The sequence below is a fragment of the Sinocyclocheilus anshuiensis genome, unplaced genomic scaffold (assembly GCF_001515605.1).
Source record: "Sinocyclocheilus anshuiensis isolate Anshui unplaced genomic scaffold, SAMN03320099.WGS_v1.1 scaffold816, whole genome shotgun sequence".
In the NCBI taxonomy this organism is placed as follows: domain Eukaryota; kingdom Metazoa; phylum Chordata; class Actinopteri; order Cypriniformes; family Cyprinidae; genus Sinocyclocheilus; species Sinocyclocheilus anshuiensis.
The window spans coordinates 188,432-210,295 of NW_015554154.1; the positions used below are offsets into that span (position 1 = coordinate 188,432).

A 21,864-nucleotide genomic window follows, 5' to 3' on the forward strand; every position below is an offset into this window, starting at 1 on the left:
AAGTGACGTTGTTGCATTTTAATGTTTTGTTAGTCTAGATTCTAGCCCACGAGACGCGCCGCTGCTGCTTTATTCATTCAAAATATTAGAGAAATATAGAAGCTCAATGCGGAGAAGATCTTGATTAGGTTAAAACCGAAACCAAGCCATTCACACAGAACGCATATTCAGCGCATATTTTAGATGGACAAATATGACTGCTGCACTCGCGTCTCACACAAGAGACGTATAGAAAGCCATGCAAAGTTAAAACAGTTTAAACTTTTAGAAAACACGTCACGAATTTGTGGAGGTTTATTCCTTTTCACTGTGTCTCATATATTTTTAAATGCAGCCTGTGTGAATGGCGCTTCGGCTCTTTGGATTAAGCAATGCATAAATACATGATGCTGTTTTGTTCATAATTATTTATGCAATTTAAGAAATTATATTTGATTTTTAGGAGTTAATTTAGACGGAATGCATGTTTTTATAGAGTTACTGCCTTGCGTTGACAATTTAAATTTGCTGCATTATTTTGCTCATTGCGCCCTCCTGTGGCCTCGGGAGACAATTAGACCTATACAATAAAGACCTATTTAATCTGCATATAAAGCACTAGAAATTAGATATTTGTTTAATTTTTATTGTGTTCGATTGTTAAAACAAAAAATATTTGTTGTTTGTCTCAATAAATTGTTAATTATAAATACAGTGGTTAAATTTAAAAAAAGTATTTTCTATTGCTTTTTGTTTTAAAAAAGGTTATAAAAAAATGTCAACAATTATCGATACCGAACTATATGAAACATTATATCGTTGATACATTTTTTAGCTATATTGCCCAGCGTCAATAATTATTGATACCGAACGATATGAAACATTATATCGTTAATAACTTTTTTTTGCTATATCACCCAGCCCTAGTCTGTGGTAAATGCTACTTGAAGATACTTGGACAATTTGTTCTACAACATAAATTACAGTCAGCTCAAAAGTTACAGTCATAGATCAAAAGTTAATTATGAATATTTGAATCAATGTTTGAATCAATAATTGAATAAATGGAGATATTGAAGTATGATACAATTTTGTCCAATTAAAAAAAAAAAAAAAATTAATCAGTATTATTAAATTATTTGTGCTTTCAAAAAATTTACTAAGTGAGCGTTAGATAACCACAAAAGTAATATAAATGTAAACGTATAAGAAATAAACAGGCACAAATATAGTAAATGTAGTATTGACCGATGTTATATTCAAGAAATTTCTACCAAAGATGCTATTTTACTTATAACTGAAAAACCCCAGAGGGAGTCCATGGTGAATTAGCCCTTTAGGTTTGCCTACAAATTGAGGCCACAACCGAACAGCTCTACATCTACACCAAGAAATTTAGCATGTTAGCATCTAGGTCCAAGCAAACTTCAAAAAAAAAAAAAAAAAAAAAAAAGGCCCCTTCAGACTTCTAGGCTGTAAATCAACGAGACACACCTGAACTGTGGCTGCTTTCTCGCCTTTCGTCACGTTATGTGCACAAACTTCAGGAAACCATCTCAGAATATATGAACTGGAATCCTTCTGGCTTTCTACAAGAACAAACAAGACAGAACATTGTAGGTTATGTTTTTCTGTTTCTGAGGTTGCGTCCGCATAAACGCTAACAAGCACAGAGTGCTAGAACCGATGTCTTCCTCAGACAACAAAAGATGCTAACATGCTAAATTTAGCCCAAGCAAAACTTCAAAGCAGCTTAGCATTTATTTGAATGGAGAGCACTAGATCCGCTGTCTTCCTCAGGCTAAATTTATCATTTTAGCATCTTTTGCCATCCAAGCAAGACTTCAAAAAGCTTAGCATTTATTTGAAAGGAAAGCGCTGGAAGCCACTGTCTTCCTCAGGTTTTTTCAGATGTTTTCTCTGGCTACTCAGTCACCAGGGGCAAAGAAAAACGAGTGCTGAGGGGACAAAAGGTAATGAATACGAAGCCAGCAGACACAATCTGCACAGTATGTTCAAACACAGCATGTATCACGACAAATATAATATGTGCAGAACAGGTCAATTGTGGAGCCCTCGGTGACGTACACAGTACACACACATACCCGCACCAACCGTTTTAAATTATTGAGTATCACTGCGTGCGGCATTGGCAATAATGAAATGTTGGAGAAAGGATAGAGCGGCGGTGTAGTTCTGACTCTGGGAGTAGTGAATGACAGCTGATAATGAGATGTTTTGATACTGAAGGTGAGGGAAAGCTGGAGAGAGACAGTGCCTGTGTGCCTCTATGACTCACACACCCATCTGAGAAACTATAACTCCTCTCTCATTTCTTTCTCCCTCTCTCTGTTCTTTCTCTCTCCGCAAGATCTAGGAAGCACTACCTGGGTTTCATCAAAACGCTTATTAATAAGCATGGCAGTCCAACTACATCATTCATCATTGTTTTCATCAGAGATGAAAGAGGATGGTGCAGAATCTGTGGTGAGCGATCACCGTTTCCTGCGTCAATGGTTTAACCAGAAAACTGTTTAGCGGTTGGACCTGAGTGTTAGAAATCTGCTTGTGTGAAATGCTAAGGAAAGAGGCACACAAGTTACAAAACGAGCCATGGTTTTTGAACATTGAACCATGGCATTCTTTGAAGTACCTTGGAAGATGGTGTAAATAATGGTATGACAACAGGATACACTTGATACTATGATATTGAAATTTATGCACCATGGATTTTACACTGTAGTAACATGGTACTCTTTGTCATTAATCAGTAAGTACCATGATATGTAACAATTCACCATGGTATTATCTTTTGATATCTGCAATGCACTACGATATCGTCACTGCTGAAAGACAGATTAGCATTAAAGTTGCGGCTGATCTTTTATAACATACATTTGAGTGACAGACTATAGAAAAAGAAAAAATGTAAAGTGGGGACTTAGTTCTGTCCATCAGTTGCTAAATGGACGGACGCAGATCTGAATGCAAAATTGTAGTCAATTGTATAAAAGGGGTGTGGCGAACAAAATGACTTGAGAACTCTGACATACTGTATAGTATGTCACCAATGAGAATTACATGGTTATAGTTTAAAGAAATAAATAATAATTAAACATATGCATGGATGAATCATTCACAATAAGCTCAATAAGAAAACTTCCATTCCATGTCGACTGTAACTTTTTTTTTATTTTTTAAGTCAAGCGGTAAGTAAATTTCCTCTTCTCATGCACACAGAGCAAAATTGCTTGTCCCGTATGTAGACAGGCGTGCTCTCTATTCAGAGTGGTTAAGGTTTAAAGTCCAGCCTGCAAAACTGGGGTACGATTCAAAAGATCTGCCAATACCAGAGGGCCTCCTTTAATATACCTAAATGAGAGCAAGACAAAAAACAAGGTCATATCTGATATAGCACCCTCTATTCAACAGCAGCCCTTGATAGAGCCGGGCCTGTATTTAAAGAGCATTGCTCGCTTGGATGAAGCAGGGAGTATTACACTATTGTCGGCAAGCTATAGGACAGAAACAATACATGCTATATTTAAACTCTAATGAAACCAAATTCAGAGTAAACGCTTGCAGTGGGAGGTGGAAACGGCTTGAAGCCTGGAAGTTACTCTTAAAAGTAAGAGAGAGAGCAAAGGGAAGGGGAAAAAAGGGAGAGAGATGGAATCCATCCTGAAGGTGAATTTCATGCCAGTAGATGTGGACAAAGGAGGCGCTGATCTGTGACTATTAGGAGCTGTAAAGAGAGGTCTAGTTAAATGAAGACAGTCTTGTAAAAGAGTGATGAGAGAGTGAGAGAAACAGAGACCGAGAGACATGAAGGATGGGAGGAGGAGTTCAAGTCATTTGATTATGTTTTAGAGAAAGGAGGAGAGATGAAAAGAAAGAGAAGGATATAGGGATAGAAGGATGGATGGGTGGAGAGGGACAGAGAATGTGAATAGTGCAGTGGATAAGGCCTCTGACAGAGGGTGCCCTGAGGCACAGCGTTTTAAGACAGAAGAATTAGCAGTTCATAGAGGATTTTATACAGCAAAGGCCGCTGGATGGGGAAAGAGCACAGGAAAAGTGCACAAATGCAACCTACTTACAAAGAACTAGTTAAAGGCATAGGGTTTCAATTGGGCCAGAACGATCCGGAACGACCCATCGCCCAGAGTTCAGCTCAGTTCCTCTCACACCAGAAGAAGAGACTGTGCTGCAGCTCTCAGTTCCTTGTTCACCCCTACTTGTTTCCGTATGGAGCAAGTAAAAATCCCATTCCCATCGATTTCTAGAGATAACGTATTAATCTTTCAAGATTGCACAGCACAATGTGCTTCTGTATAAACCAGCATAAGTTCATTTAAAAATATATATATAATTTACAATTTACATTTTACCTAAGAACTACAGTACGCATAATCCTGAGGAGAGATCCACCAATCAAAGAAGTCTGTTACTGTGGAAACAGGAATTGCTGCAAAGGAGCTCAACAGTTACTGCCCAGTCCCGTAAATCATGGCGAATGACGTAATCGAGTCAGTCTCTCTCTACACTCTCAAACTATAGATGTGTATATGTTGGGATATCTTGCAATATACTTCAAATATATGGCATTTTATACTTAAGTTCAATGGCAGTTTTATATTGCACCATCTTTTCTGATTTGATTCCGTCATTCATAATGCTTCAAGGGATGTGTATTTCAATGCTTTTTCAGACTTTTCAATTTTTGGGGGGCTTTGAATGAAAGGTTTAATGTGATTCATCTCAGAGCTGGTTGGTTTGGTTCAAGGACTCTTTATTGAAAAACTATTTGAAATGTCTATGTAGAAAAAAAACAGAATAAAAGCAGATTAAAAAGTTAGGCTGTCACTGTTGTGCTCTATAGCAGAGGTGCACAAACATTTCACTATGAAAATAAAATAATTAAACTTGATTGAGGGCCAAGTAAATGCTGTATTATACATTAAAGAACTTTAAAAACCATCTATGTTTTGGTGCTTTAATTAAAAAGCACAGAAACATAATCAAATCAACATATCATATATTATTTGCTGAATCTAAAATTCTAGAAGGAACCATTCAAGAACCTTCAGTGTTTGTCAATAGACAGGATTCTCATTATTTGATGGGATTAAGTATCAAAGTGTTTCAATTCAATTTCAATTCAATACACTTTATTGTCCCCAATGGAGAAATTTGTCTTGGACCCTGGAGCCCGCATACACATACACTGATCAACATTACATTGCATAATAAAAATCCACATAAGCACAACACATTCCAAGCCACAATAACAACCATAACCAACAAGGGGTTACATAAATAAATTACACGTTTAAAAGTCTGATTGACGTAGGTACAAAAGATTTCTTATAAGTTTTCGGTGTTTAAAATTCAACAGTTTAAAAGTAAAAAAAAAAAAAAAAGAATTGTAAACATACTTTTACATTCAGTTTTTGCCGGGCTCTCTACAGTGGCTGAAATATGACTCATCTTTCATAGTGGAGTATATCCCCAAAGGACCCCAAGCATGATGTGCTGACAGACTTCTTCACCCGCTCTAAGCCCTCCCTCCTGAGCTTACCACCTGTGCAGGTAATTCAAAGTAAATTTCCACTGCCTCTGCTGTCAAGAGTCTATCATCAGCACCACCTGAGGAGTTCCTTTTCCTGACAAAGTGTTTTCTGACAACAGACAAGCACAAGTGACACTGACGTGTCTGACCTGCACAAAACTCAGAGAACTGGCTATAATATGGGAAATTATGCTTGTTTCAGATGAATGCAACGATTTTAAATAGGGATGCACCAATATTAAATTTCCAGCCAATACTTATATCGATAAGACGATAAGATAATAATTATCGTTATGTCATGGCCAATAACCAAAAAATTTTGAAACACATCAAAAATAACATTAATCAAAGCTACAAGTTAATTAATTTAGGCTTTACAACATAATAAAGTACAGTATAAAAATGTATATTTATTTTGAGGTTCAGCTTAATGTAGTAATGCTAAAGATTACATTTAAATTATGAGTGTTTTTAAAGATTAAGTGAGCATTAAGTGACACCATAGTTAATCTAAATGTAAAAATAGTTGTAAATATACAATATCAGCTGATATATTTAAAAACGAAAAAAAAAAAAGGCAAATAATCAATATGGTATCAATATATTGTGCATCCCTAATTTTCTAATATTTCTTTTTTGTTTGCTTCTGTGCACATTTATAGATCAACACTCCTGATTGGCCGTACCATTTTCTTTTTTCTTTTTCCCCAGGTGAGGTCCATCAGGTGAAACCCAGCACTGCACAGGGTAATGCATATAGCCCACCTGACCCCTGAGCTTCTATCTGTGTCTCTGACCGCTTCCATTTCAGGAAAAGCAGACGAGAGCCCCATGCCAGCTGTAATTCAAACACCCCTCACTTATAATACATAACCAGTCTTTTCACTGAAAAATGCATACGCATGCCTGGTCTGGGTGTGTATATGCTTGTCAGACTGTGTATCAGATATGTATCTACATGTAGTTGACTATACAAACAACATGGGTATGTTAGAGTTTCCAGAGTTTACACATTTCACAGTACACCAGAGCCTTTTGACTTCTTAATTGTAATATTTTATTTAAAACGAAGAAAATTCTAAAAATGAAGAAATTGTCAACAGTTGGATGTTGTATCACTGGATGTTGCAACACCCAAGAGAAAAACAAAACAAAACAAAAAGATAGAAAATTCAGACAAATATAAGGATATAAAGACAGATCTTTCATTTCATAAATGTTCATTTTTGTGACTGGCAAATAATTAGGATGGCACTATATCATTATTATTTCTTACTGCAAGTTCAATAATTCCAAAAACATGTTTTAGTTGGAGGGTTTTGCTTATGGCCCTGGTTCACGGCTCTTCCCCTTAAGGCATCTATATTTCTCAAAACAAACCATAACCAACCAAGACACCTGCTTCACAACAGCAAAATGAAGCACCATACATTACAATTCCTGTCACTCGTTAAACCAGAATTGGCCCTCATCACTATTACATCCATCCATTCAGGAATCAGCAGGAGCCCGTCACATGCTACCTAGTCTGTGACTCACAAGGACATCAACACATATAGACCTATATATTTAGCTGTAACCCATACAAAGTAGCGGACTATGTCCATCAGTCAGATGCATCAGGCCAAAGACAGCACTTTAATTAAATCAGAAACAGCTTTCAATTAGTTAGTCTAGGCCATGGCTGGGCAGGAAGGCTCTGTGTCAGGAAGCTGACTCATAAAGCACAAAAACTTTTTTTTTTTTCCCTTTCTCCTTGTCTCCCCTCCCTTCAGGGGAAGAAGTGTCTGCTGAATGAGATCTACCAGTGATTAAAAATGAAGAGAGGGAGAGGACGTCTAAAAAAAATAAAAGTATAGGCCATCTGACCTTCTGTGAAGCGATTGCGCTTCCGGCCCTGGACACAAACCATCGTGCCTATTGACACCTGGCTCCCCAGCGTGGGATCGATGGCGCTAAAAAACACTGAGGATCAGCAAGAGGCTCAGCAAGCATCCTACACTGAAGGCATTGCTGTCTAACTTGCGTATAGTTTTAATCAGTTTGGGCTTTTAATTTGGGTGTAAAATAGTCCGATTGGCATCCTAAATTAGCTTTTGTTCAAAGTTCAGCATGAGCTCCGCAGCAGAAAACAGCAGCAGCTGTTGCTGAAGCCTCACCTCAAAATCTCCGCTTACGGTAAAGTTTGACATCAAAACCACGAGACGGTGGGAGGGAGAATAACAAACATGAATTTATTCTCAGAGCCTCATTCTCACAAGCATCTGTGAAGGTGTTTACAAAGATATCTGCATCGAAAAACAACATCCCGATTTGCCCTTAACCCCAGTGCCCCTATTAGCGCACCTGCATTTAATGCGTTCGTGACGCTCGACATCCCGATGCGTCAGCGGCCAGGCTTCTGTATGAAAATCCAGTGCAATAAATTACGGAGAATCATAATTCAAATAATGGCACGCCTGCAGTTTCTGAGCTTTCATGCAAACCTCAATCAAGGCCATGTTGCTGTGATGAGTCATCGCTCTATCCAGCTGTCCACGGGGCATACAGCTGATTAGCAAGCCCACGCTCACCCGGTAGGCGCAAATGTAAATATTGTAATAAAACCCTCAGTAATAACTCCCGTGTCTTGGAGAGGCTTCACTTTATTTATTTTTCCCCACATTTCAGCAATATTGTTTGATGGAGGCCGCATACTTAAATGAGTTTTTAAAGCGAGCGTTCAGGTGTGGGTTTCCAGAAACCATTCTTCAACTTCAGGCTTTTTTAAAATCTCCCACGAGGAGCTACTTGCATCATTAGTGTAATTATCCTTCACATCGTTGTTGGAGTTATTTACCATCAAAGAAGTGGGTGTTTCACTTCACCTACAGAGCTGCAGAGTGACACTCAGCCGCAATATTTACAGCTCCCCCCCGTGTCCCTGAAGCGAGAATGAAAAAGACAGAAAAAAATCGTAAAAGACATGCAAATCAAAGTTCAAGGGCTGCCGTAGAGGTTGTGTTTCCTGTAGTGGATCAGAACAGTGCATTTCTTAAAAGATATCCAAACAGGAAGCGCCACAAAGTGACCAGCATCGCCAAAGGACGGGGGGAGGAGGGGGGTTCAACGGGTGTGTTGCCGTGGTGACGCAGAACGCTTAAGGGCCTCAGCTGAGCTCCCACTAAGAGGCTGTCCCCTCTGTGCCAGCTTAGCCACCTGGTACAGCCATGATACATTTGGCTAATGATGTCACGGACTCTCTTTCATGCCGCGCCCCCACCACCACGGCCCAATTGTCTATTCATGAGAGTAATGAGAAGTCAGGGAGAGGGAGAGGGAGAGTGAGAGACAGACAGAGAGAGACTTTGCTCATGGCCACTGATAACCCCAGACTAAACTTGCAACCTTATGAGGCTCGGGCTTAATATCTGGCCGTCAATCAGCTCTGCCATCCCTTGCCGGAGTGTTTAATTACAGAGATCAATTATTCACCAGCCTCGTCTTTCAGTGGGCCACACTCCTCGAAAAAATACTGCTACGGGCTGAGGGAGGAGACAGCGGCTTGCCAGGACAGACCAGAAATATCCCTAGCACAACATGTCCACCAGGAGAATGCCGTCTGCACCTTATCTAAGAGCACGGACCTATTTGCCATGCATGACCGGTGAGAGTGTAACATTACATGAAAATTTATTGAGGCCCGCCGCCTGTCCTACTGGTCCTGTCAATACGCTGACGTCATGGCTTGTTGATAAATACCACAGCATCAGCATCGCCGATTGCCGTCATCAGGTCTTTCACGGCCGGCCATGGCATTCATTATTATTTTACACAAAGCATTAAAGGGATAGTTCTCCCATTAATGAAAATTCTGTCATCATTTACTCACCCTTGTGTCGTTCCAAACTTGTGTGGAACACAGAAGACGTCCACACAATGAAACTCAATAGGGTTCAGTGTTGTTTTGGACCACATTGACTCTGACAAAAACAGAACATTCTTCAAACATTCTTCTTTTGTTCTCAGAACAAAAAAAAAGTCATTTTTGGAACACCATGTGGGTGAGAAAATGAGTTTCCATTTATTGGTGAACTATCCTTTTATATTTTGGTGCAAAAAAAAAGTAAAAAACAATGTCTTCATGTTGGTGGTGTGAACAAAAGATATGCACACAAATGACAGCAGGTGATATTCTACCTCAGTGAAAGAGGAGAAAAGAAGGTGCGGCCATGATGTGCATCTTGTCACTCATCGCAGGTCCCCATGTTTCACGCAACTCTAAGAGCTCACCCCATTACCGCCATCCAATTCTCAATCACTGAGAGACAAACTGTTCAACTGACCCCAGATCAGCCCGAAAGGTAACTTCAGCCAGTTCCCGAATCCTCCCCCGTTCTCCAGACTGACAGCTCATTAATCTCCCTTGGCTGCAGTCCCTCCTCCCCGGTGACAGAGCCTGAGCCAGAGCAGAGGATTCCCCAATGCCTGGCTGTGTCCATCCCCGCTGGTCCACCTGCCTGGATCAAACACTCTCCACGGGGAGGGGACAAGACGGTAAAGACCAGAAAAGGGGGGTGTTGGAGATTTCGATGGGCAATAAAACAAAACAAATCACTTCCTGTCAGGATGTGTCTTTACTGAGTGGGCGTGCAAATGTGTGTAACTAGGCGCTAAGAGCAGGGCCACTAAATGAGACACGACATGAATAAAGCAGTGGCTGGCTTCGATTCTTCGTGGGCAGGCTCCAGGGGAAAGCCGGTACCGAGGAATCTATCACAGGAGATTGGCTAGGTCGTGGGTGGATGTCACAGAGTAAAAAGGCCCTTTGGTGAGATCTGAGACTGGGCCCACCAGATCGCAGTGTATAAATCTAATAGACAATAACGTATGTGCCTTCACCAAGGAAACTGGAGGGAAATGCACATAGCAAACTGTCAATAAGAATGAGTCTTTTGTTTATAAGATCACCTCAGGACATTTTAACACCATTATGTTCCTCGGCTGGGGTTGAGGGGGGCGAGGTGAAGTTTAAAGTTAAAATACTTCCTCAGTCAGTTTAATGCACAGAGACAACATAGCTCTGTATGTCTGAGCGGCTTGACATAGCAACACTGATATAACCAATGGCGTGATTTGGGGGGTGGCGCAGTCGCTCTGTCCAACCAATGGCAGATAAGCAGAGTGATTGGGGAACCCTTTTTAAAAACAGTTACACATGTAACCCTGTTTTGTGAAATTTTACATTTAAAATTTTAGATTACAATTAGGGATGTAACGGTATGAAAATTTCTTATCACGGTTATAGTGACCAAAATTATCGCGGTTATCTGTATTATCACGGTATTGTTAAAATGTGCTGGCGATGTTAAAAAGTTTTATATTATATCTAATGTAAATGTTCAAATAAAGTTTTGAAAAAGTTTAATAAAAAGGTAAACCTCACATTTCAGCCTTTAAATAAAGAAAAGATATGTCAAAATGATAATTGATTAATAAATTATTATATGTATTTTATCTGCACCATAAATAATTCTAGATAACTTATCTGAATTGTTTAAATGTGTAGAATCCACATAAACTTGTTTTTCATCAACCGGTCAAAATTTACAGCAGGGCATGCAAATTCGGTCCGTTTTTGGCCAGACAGAAACCGCACACAGACTGAATGTAAATATAGGTCTTTGTAAATCCACTCGCTGACAGCAGGTGGCGCTTATGGAAAAGCTGAATTAGAGCTGTTTCCCTAACCTCCATGGACAAAGCAGTATTGTGATTAAGAACACTTCCTTTAGGTATTACATGGAGCGAAGATGAAAACAAAATGCCATCGAATCTTTTCTGAAGGCAGTCGGAACCTTCAGAGGTACATTCATATAATTAAAGGGGTCATATGATGCTGCTAAAAAGAACATTATTTTGTGTATTTGGTGTAATGAAATGTGTTTATGCGGTTTAATGTTAAAAAAAACACATTATTTTCCACATACTGTACATTATTGTTTCTCCTCTATGCCCCGCCTTTCTGAAACGCGTCGATTTTTACAAAGCTCATCGGTTGTTCAAATCGCGGTAATCTAATACAGTTTTAATGATAATTAAAAGATGAAACGGTAGTACTAACCGTGGGGAATTTTATCGTCAAACCGGTAATCATTACATCCCTAATTACAATTGTGAATTTAATCAAATTATCAAAATTATCTATTTGTCATCCTCTGCAAAGCCTCTAGTCATAAAAAAGTTCAACCAGAGGCCAAGCTGTTATTAAAAGCTCCTTTAATGACTAAAGAAAAGAGAATATAGGGATACACGGATAATACAATTCTGGCCGATATACCAGTAATGATATTCATGTTATATGATAAATGGCACATATCAAAATTCTATATTATATTGTCTCAATAAATAAAACACTAAAAAGCAAAATATTTTAAATTTAGGCATCACAAAATTTTAATGTAGAGTATGAAAAATGAATGTTCATTTACTAAACATTTAACAGTAGCTATGTTTCCATCCAAAGATTTGAATTTAATGCGCAAAACTGGAATATCGCATAAAACGTGCGAAAAAAGCACAGTTTCCATCCAACGAGTCAAAGAGAACAAAAATGTCACTTCCTGATACACTGGCACTAAATATCACTAAGAAAAGTAGAAGAAGCCACCTAATATAATAATTTTCATATATGATGACCTACTTGCACCTCAGAGCAAGCAGACGAAACACAATACATGCTGTCTTTGTTTTCGGAGGTGGATGCTTGCTGCTTGGGAACGCCGTCGTGTAAAACATTTCTGGGGGGCAGTTATACAGAAATACTTTGATGACAGACTTTGCTCAGGCATTTTGCTCAGGCAACATTTCAGATGCTGTGCAACGAGATCGTTAGTTAACGCTGGTTAGTCAAATTATTCCGTCCCATCGTGCAAAGTCACATGACTGTTTTGATGCACATGATGGAATTTATTCGGTAGTTTATGCACATTTTTTCTTAACGGATAAAAAGTTTTTTTATGCACATTTTTAGAATGTATGCGCATCTTGGCATTTCCATCCAGCGTTTTTTTATGCGATATTCCAAAATGCACATAAAAATAGGTGGATGGAAACATAGGTAGCGTTATTAACTTATTGTTTTATTAACTTTGAGTGACAGATGAAGGAAAAGGGAATATAAATTTAAAGAGGAATTATTATGCACAATGTAATATCCAAAATCAACTGTTAAATTCAAATCTCTAATATTTGCCATGAAATGCCAAGCCCCTATCCTGTCTCTTATCCTTATATGCCTTTGAAATTTCAATGTTCAGATGATGAGCTGTGACTAAATCCCGTTAATGAAATTCATAACAAAAACTGAGAAGCAAGAAGACAATACATAAACATACATGCATGGTATATGAAAAGCCAACGAGAAATGTATGGTAACGCATGTATACAGGCCTTTTGGCCTTTCCAATTGGCACTAACAATATGAGACAGCAAGAGAATCATTACTAAAGGGTCACATCTGGTTTCAAGATTGGTCTGAAGTGGCAAGGAATGAAAACGCTGAACCTGTGAACTTCCTCATATCAATCTGTTACACTCAGTTAAGCTCTATGTGCACTTGAAGATTGGGACAGAGAAGAAAAGGCGGAAAATGAAAATGAAATCAATCTCAATCGCTTCATTTTTCATTTAACGCAAACTATCCACCCGCCCTACACACACGTACAGCCGGAAAAACTAATCCAATTGAACGAAACGTTTAAACCAATTTTCAACTAATTTCCAAACAGAAGGGAGCAAGGCATGCATCGCTACCTGTTCAGATAGGTCACATACAGTGCAGTATTACACACAGCTGCAGGTCTGACGTGGACAGGCATGTCTATTCCACTCAGACAGATGGAAATTCCCACTTCCCCGTCTTCTACTCCACTGCCATTGTCATTCTCAAATGGCTTCCACATTACACCCCTGTAATCAAACTGTAGGATTCATACTTCTCATTATTCAATTAGCCAAATGCTACAATCGCATCCTGATGGCTAAGATAATTAGTGTAAAATGGTTACCCGGCTGGCAAAGTGGATCTGCAATTCAAGGTGAATAGAATATCCAATTTTACCAAATGTATTTTTTTCAAGGCTAATTTGGTGGCTAATGAGGCTGCTCTAGTTTGGGTAATTTATGGACGAGTGGAAGGTGAAAAAGGCCAGAATGAGAGAGAATAGAGAAAATTAACAAAGGATTTCCTCTGCGCTCTCTCTCTCTCTCTCTCTGTCAATGGAGGCTTCTGTAAGACACAAAACAGGTTCATGAAACACTGATAAACTGAGAATGTGAAATCACCAGTCACTTCGATATCTATGCAGTGACATCTATCTTCACATTTCAAAAGAGCACAAAACAAACCCATTTCTTTTTCCCCATACAAAAAGATTTGTGATTTAACTTACATTGAATTGATTTACATTTTATGATTCAATTATGTAATTTATCAAAGAATTTAAGCACACGGCACCTTTGTCTTTCTTGCTTTGAATCAAATGTCGTAATGTTATGCTTCATCTAAGAGCTGGTTGTTTTGGTTCAAGGACTCTTTATAAAATAATTTCTTGAAAATGCCTGCTGGAGAAAATGAATGGGAATTTTAAAAAAATAACAATTTGGAAGGATCTGGAATAAAATACCTACAGAAACGAGGCTGCAGAAAAAAGTCAGTGGTCACTTTTGCACTCTATATGAAAGTACTGAAGAATTTAAAAAAAATAACAATTTGGAAGGATCTGGAATAAAATACCCACAGAAACGAGGCTGCAGAAAAAAAGTCAGTGGTCACTTTTGCACTCTATATGAAAGTACTGAAGCCAGTACAGTTTCATGCTTGAAATCCCCAAAACAGGGCTGGGAATCACTAAAAACGGTTTTGTAATGGCTCTGGGTGGTAAGCTAAATATGGGTAACCTTCCCACAACTGTTTCAACAGTTCCCATGGCAATAGGAAACTTAGCGTGGACCACCACACATGTTGGTAACACCTGTAAGCAGAAAGAGAAACAAAGTTTGCAGCCTTCAAAGTCTTCATTCTGTGTTAATTATGTCATTGAAGGTACAGTGTGGCTGAGTGACACTTCTGAATTGGTAGCACAGGGGAATAAAAACAAATTTACCAAAAAAAAAAAGAGTCTATGATGTTGTCTTAACCGGATGTATACAAGCAAAATGTTGTCAAATAAATAAAGCACAGACCATTTGTCGTCACGGAGCATTCAAGGGCAATCCCGCTTACGGAACCAATTTTGATGGATTGTCAGTGAAATCTCTACCCTGCAGCTGCCGTGCCGGGGGGTGACGCGTGAAAGCCCTTCACCTGTGCTGCTATCCATTCCTGGATAACTGCGTAGGAGGTGGCAGCCAGCTGAAAGCCTACATTTACCCACTTTGGTGTAATTGCAGCGTTTACTCTTTGATTGCCAAAGAGCTCCATTCATACTCACTCCTGCCTCGTTGGATGAGAGCTTCTGCAGTGGGGTTGATTGCTTTACAATGGCAGATCAAAATATTAGAGTGATCCCTCTGAGCAGTCACAGTAAGCGTTTGACTAACAGTTATTATTACGCTGTCTATCAGTGCAATAATAAAGGAGGCTAAATTGTTCAACGGAGGAAGAAAAGAGCTGGTTCATGCTCTTCTAATAATTACCAATTTGCTGCATGCTTTCTAGATTTTGATACTAAATGGCTCAAGATATAAAACACATCTGACTAGAAGGCCAAAGTCGTGGCAATAAAGGCACATCTTGAAATTCTGCTGTAACTCCCACCTAGCATTAAAATCAGCATGACGTGGCATGTAAAATACCCGAATCATTTCTCCACATGAGTTTACTTTTACTCAGCCATAGATTTATAATAAGGAAGTGCTTGTGCATATACTGTACATAATTAAATTTTAAAACAAATTAATTTAAAAGTATGTTTTGATATCCTTTCGCCCTGTTCTCTGGGAGGAGAAATTTTACTAGAAGCTCTTTTGCCAGCAAACCAATTAACATACTAGGGTTGGCAAAATTCTGAATTTAAAGAACTGATTCCATTTCAATTAATTTGTGAATTAGAATTCATTTGGCCACAATTAAATGGAATTTAAATTGGAATGCCAGCCCAGGAGGAGGACTTTACTGAATTGCAATAAAAAAAAATTAATGAATTTAACTTGTAATTTGTTGAAAATTAGGTTCAAATTCAAATTAATTTAAAAGAACTTTAGAAGGTTTGAAAAACACTTTAAAATAAGGTTCAATTTGTTAACATGCATTAAGTATTATGAACTAACAATGGTCAATACTTATTATTTCTTAATTAATTAACCTTAATTAATTTATACATAGGGCTGGACGATATGGGCAAAATTTGTATCACGATATATTTCTTAATTTCGGTCGATACGATATAATTCCGATATCGATATGAACACTATTTAAAAAAGCCTTGTAAAAACTGCCAAGAACGCCCACAACAGATGTCTGTGCATACAAACTTATGAAAAATTAATTTGCCAAGTCTATGACACCTCATATAAAACCATATAATACTTTAGAGAAAAAAAACAGCACAAATAAATTAATGTTCACCTTTTATTTGTATTTAGCCTTCATACAAACAAGAAATGTGAAATCACTGTCAAATAAACATCTCAGACTCACCTTATTAATTATTAATATCTTCCAACATACCAGTCAAAAGTTTTTGAACAGTAAGATTTTTAATGTTTTTTTTTTTTTTTTTAAGAATTCTCTTCTGCTCACCAAGCCTGCATTTATTTGATCCAAAATACAGCAAAAACAGTAACATTTTGAAATAATTTTACTATTTAAAATAGCTCTTTTCTATTTGGAAATATTTTAAAATGCAATTTATTCCTGTGATTTCAAAGCTATATTTTTAGCATCATTACTCCAGTCACATGATCCTTCAGAAATCATTCTAATATTCTGATTTGCTGCTCAAAAATCATTTATTATTATGTTGATAACAGCAGAGTATCATTTTTCAGGTTTCTTTGATGAATAGAAAGTTCAGAAGAACAGCATTTATCTGAAATATAAATATTTTGTAACATTATAAATGTCTTTATCATCACTTTTGATCAATTTAAACACATATTAAAGGGTTAGTTCACCCAAAAAGTAAAATTAGCCAATGTTTTACTCACCCTCAAAGCATCCTAGGTGTATATTACTTTCTTCTTTCAGACGAATCCAATCGGAGTTATATTAAAAATTTTCCTTGCTTTTCCAAGCTTTAGAATGGGGGTAGGTGGGTGTTTTTGTTCAACAGTCCAAAAGTAGTCAAATAAAGCACACGCATCTGTAATAAAACATGCCTCACATGGCTCCAGGGGGTGAATAAAGGCCTCCTGTAGCGAATCGATGCATTTTTGTAAGAAAAATATCCATATTTAAAATGTTATAAATACTTTTCTCTTCCGCTAACTGTTATACGTGCAAGACGTTCTGGCGGATGATGTAGATTATATTTATGATATATTCTACGTCATATTTATGAGATGATATTTATAAACTAACATTAACCAAGATTATTAAATTGCTAGCTCATGATAGCTAGTGCAATTACTAATGTTAACGAATTGCCCTAATTGTAAAGTGTTACCAACACCTTTAAACTTAAATACTTTTTTTAAATTATTATTTAAGGCCGTCAAGCCAACATTTAAAGTTTATCTTGGCAAACGTTCTTATTGGAAAACTTGGAGTTTTTATGAATTTCAATACATTTGTAATCTACTTCCTTCAATTTTGTTTGCTACTTCAATTCAAATTTAGGAACCGAACTGGAATTCAAAAAGCATTCTCAGTTCAATTCTGAAATAACGCACAAGCCTGTTGCATACACAAACACATCTGTGAGATACATTCCTTATTGAAGCACAGACGGTCTCGTTATTTTTTATTTGATTATTTGGTTAAACGCAGGCCTTTGGCAGGCTGTCTCTGCACCAGTTGGCCCATGGGCGGATAGTGAAGTTAAGAGGTGCAAACCTTAGTCAGGAGTGGTGCGGTACTGTGGCGCCCCACGTTCTGCCAACAGCCCAACAGTGGTGCCATCGCTGACTTAGTCACTGACCGGGAGCCCCCACCTGCATGAGCAACACTTTGAGCTGTAGGACCCAGCGATTCCCATCTCAAGCTGCCCACTAGAGCAGAAGGCCCTTTGACTCACGCCCATCTGGCCTGCTAGCACGTTAGAGTACGCCAAGGTCTGTGAGCACACTGCTAACTTCCCTACCCTTCCCAAGAGGGGACAGTTAACAAATCGGGAGTCCTAAAAGTTTTGGTGATGAGCTACTTTTTTTTTTCTTGTCAAGACGGCATGTGGTTAACAGAGGCGATGACAAGTCAACATTCCGCCTCCAGGTTTTCCCACATACATACACAAATACACAAACACAAAAGTTCAATGTTACACCCTGTGTAGGAGTTAAAAAGGATGCACGTTATGGTCTTCTTCATTATTTTTTTCCATCAAAACATGTCACGAATCACATGATTTCTGATGATACTGACAGTCAAAAAAAGATATTTGGTCGAGGGTAAATAAACCAATATTTTGTATTAGATCAGATATTCATTTATGCATTTAACATTTTACAATCTTAATAAAAGACAAAAAGACCAGACTTAATAACTAAACATACACTACTGGTCAAAGGTTGGAATAATTTTTTTTTTTTTTTTTATATTTTTAAAAGAAGTCTCTTATTCTCGCCAAGGCTGCAATTATTTGATTAAAATTACAATAAAAGGATTATTGTGAAATATTACAATTTAAAATAACTGTTGTCTATTTTCTGTTTTTCTATTTTAAAATGTAATTTATTCCTGTGATGCAAAGCTGCATTTTTAGCAGCCACTACTCCAATCTTCAGTGTCACATGACCCTTCAGAAATCATTCAAATATTCTAACACATATATATATATATATATATATATATATAAATAATTATCTTTGAAAATAGCATCATACTGTATTTTTAAGCAAATGAATGCTGCCTTGGTCAGTATAAGGAAGTTCTTTGAAAAACAAATCGTAATTATTTCAACCTTTTGACCAGTTGTGTACTCTCTTTGTACTTTATTTACTCCTAAAAAGTTCATAGTAGTACTTAAGGATACATATTACTACTCTAAGACACTAATATGCATCTTTTAATGCTAGATAAGGGACTTTGTTGTACTGCTAAATGTAGAGTTTTGCACATTTTTACAACAATGTAGGTCTTTGTGCACAGAATCATTAGATTCAAAACAGAAATCACAACAGCTACAAAAGGCCAATAGTGACTTAAACCAACAATAAACACAATATGTGTGTGCGTGCACATCTCCACTTATTTACTAAACTTAAACCGATACCCGATCCGACAGAAAATGGCAATATCGGAGCCGATACCGATACTGAGTATCGGATCGATGCATCCCTATATGTAAGTATCAAATAACACAAATGTGGTCTCACAAACAGCTAGATATACAGGTAATAGTCAGCGAAAAAACATTTCACCTCAGTGAAAGCTGATTCCTGATGAAGGACTGACTGACCTGCCCTGGTTTGATGTCCAGAAACTGCAACACTTCCTTCACCATGACCGGTGTGTGAAAGGGTTTCTCACTTTGGGTCGACATCTCTGAATTACTGAACTCAGAATCAGGGCTTGAAGTCACTGAGCCAGTATAAGGCCTCCCTGGATGCCACAACTTTCTCCAGCATCGCCTGAACACTCTGTAGCTGTGGTCAGGAACAACGTCTCCCAAGGTCCGTTTGCAGGGTGCGACCATGAAACGACTACAATATCGAGGCATCTGGACTCTGCACAGAAAAGACATTTCATGGGATTACTACTGAGAAGCTATAAAAAAAATCTAAGAGGTGTCATGCTGTCAAACATGCCATCTGTCTTACAGACTTTGCAGGACTCATTAAAGGTTTAATTAAAAATGAGATATTTTAAACTCACAATACAAACATTTCAAAATGCAAATTAGGCGAAAACATGTAGAAGTCTCTCAATGTCTCAGCATTTAACACCTTGATATTGATATAATCCCGCCAATAGAATACAAGACACAGGAAGAAACACAGGGACACGTGCAGGACAGGAGAGGCACGGTTTGTATGTTCAAGATCATTTTCGGCTTTCAAAGGAAGTGCATGGACTTGTTGTCACGTCTGTCAACACGTGATTTCAAGTATATCATCGTCAAAGCCAGTTCGGAAACATACAACTTACAATTCAAACCGATAAAACAATTCAGCAGGATGTGAATTAATGATTAATCGGTATTATCCTATTAAACACGGCTGTTTAATCCTTTATTCAGCGTTGTTGTGGAGGTTCATGAGTGCAGCTGCGACTGCTCCCGGAAGAAACAAGAAATGACGATTTTGTGTTCCTCCTGTAACATGACAAGCATTTAAACACAGATATAATCGATATCTGTATCTTGGCAACATGACTATAGCAATCTTGACAGTATTCTGTAGCGATATTTTACATATTCACGATGTGACTAAATGCAAATGTGCGACACTTCGGTTTATGTTTATCATTTTATTCGCTTTTTTTTTTCATTAACACGTGTGTTTTACTCCATACACAGTTCACTGAAACATGCCTTTTCTAAAGATATGTAATATTCGTTTTATCCCTGATCACAACTGTAAGAGTCACAGTTAACGCTGGCTCATACATTAAATCCCGCTAAATGACATTCAAATTGTGCTCATAACAATTATCTAACTTATACCTGCCATATATTACATGATTTAGGAATTCTATTTGTCAATTTAAGGATACATTTTATGCTTTATTCCACCGTGAATTAAATTCTCTATCGGCTAGATTCAGTCGTAGCGTCATACGTCGCTTGACGTAAGAATGTTGTCGTCCAATCAGATGCAGGGACGGAACAGCAGCTTGTGTTTGAAATCTTCGCGCTTAGGGCTTTGGTTTTGCTTACTATCAGCTCGAATGTTTTGTTTAAAGTTAAATAAAGAAAAATTTAAGTTCTCTTAATACAACAGTCAAATCATTCGTCGTGGATTCATATTGTATCATATGGTAGGTCATACGCATTTTACAGCGTTAGCTTAATCTTTTGTGATTGAAATGAAAGAGATGAGTAGTTAGCTGCAGCTTTTAGCACAACGCTAACAGATGCTGTTAACTAATGCAAATAAGAGTTTTAAACTAAAAATCAGACATATGGGTCTGATGGTATAGTCTATTTATGATATATTTAATGACCTTTTGTTAGTCCGCCGTTACAATAAATTAGCACCGGGGTTTAACGTTACAGGGTTCATCCATGGCCTTACATTAAAACATGTTATGTACAGTCTATAGGCGAATCTTATTGGCTGACATGTAGTATGAGGTTTAACGTTAATTTTATTATTGAAAGTCCCTTTCTATTAGAGTTTATTTATAAAGGTATCAAGTCACAATAAAACAAATCATGCTTTGCCAGCATGGCTACCTCTGTCTTGACATCCAAAAGTAACTGAGTGGAGAATGTGAAATAAGTGTTGTAGGGAAATGTTACATTCTTTGTTGAAGAATTATTTGGAATATGCCTTGTTTGAAATCACTCTGCCTATAAATTATCCTCTTGTGTTGTACAGATGCACAAACACTAAGAAGCATAGATTTTCAGTGGGAAGCTGTAAAAAAGGACAATGTCGGATGGGGAGGTGTGCAGCCACGTAAAAGTGGTGGTCCGTGTCCGTCCTTTAAACAACAAAGAAAAGGATGGAAATCACAAGAAGGTTGTCCACGTAGTCGACAACCACATGCTTATCTTTGATCCTAAAGAGGAAGAAGTGACATTTTTCCGGGGACAGCGGGTAGGCAACAGGGATGTGCGGAGAAGAGCCAATAAGGATCTCAAGTTTGTGTTTGACAGCGTGTTTAGGCAGGACTCTTCACAGGTGGAAGTTTTTGAGAACACCACTAAAGCAATAGTGGATGGTGTCCTAAATGGCTACAACTGCACTGGTGAGATATTTTATTTCTCTTCACTGAATCTGAAAATTACTTTCTGTGCCATGTACTTGATTTCAGCAGTGAAACCTATATTTATCATCCAATTTTGGGCTAATATTTTTGTCTTGCTAGAACTTGGTGCGGAATGTGAAACAGTGTCAATAACATAACCGTATTTCATAAATTAAAGTACCTGGTGCCATTTTTACATTTTGTTAGTGCTACAAGAGCATGGCCTTTTAAGTTGACCTGTAATCCCCCCCCCCCCCCC

The 21,864-nt window shown here is 37.9% G+C and overlaps 2 protein-coding genes across 4 annotated transcripts in view; one reads left to right on the forward strand and one right to left on the reverse strand.

Moving 5' to 3' along the window:
* Positions 1–20,037, reverse strand: part of LOC107670761 (methyltransferase 15, mitochondrial 12S rRNA N4-cytidine) — a 61,201-nt gene extending 41,164 nt beyond the window's left edge. Inside the window, exons 1-2 of one of the 3 annotated variants that reach the window (XM_016463515.1) lie at positions 19,839–20,037; positions 19,150–19,417 (exon numbers count right to left, since the gene is read on the reverse strand). In XM_016463515.1, coding sequence (XP_016319001.1) covers positions 19,150–19,410 — 261 coding nt within the window. In that variant the 5' untranslated portion in view covers positions 19,411–19,417; positions 19,839–20,037. The other 2 variants (XM_016463513.1, XM_016463514.1) reach the window with 2 other exon arrangements.
* Positions 20,038–20,495: 458 nt separating this feature from the next.
* LOC107670760 (kinesin-like protein KIF18A) overlaps positions 20,496–21,864 on the forward strand; it is a 31,423-nt gene continuing 30,054 nt past the window's right edge. The window contains exons 1-2 of the mRNA XM_016463512.1: positions 20,496–20,669; positions 21,233–21,605. Of these exons, the coding sequence (XP_016318998.1) occupies positions 21,287–21,605 (319 nt within the window). The 5' untranslated portion in view covers positions 20,496–20,669; positions 21,233–21,286. The remainder of the gene's footprint in view (positions 20,670–21,232; positions 21,606–21,864) is intronic.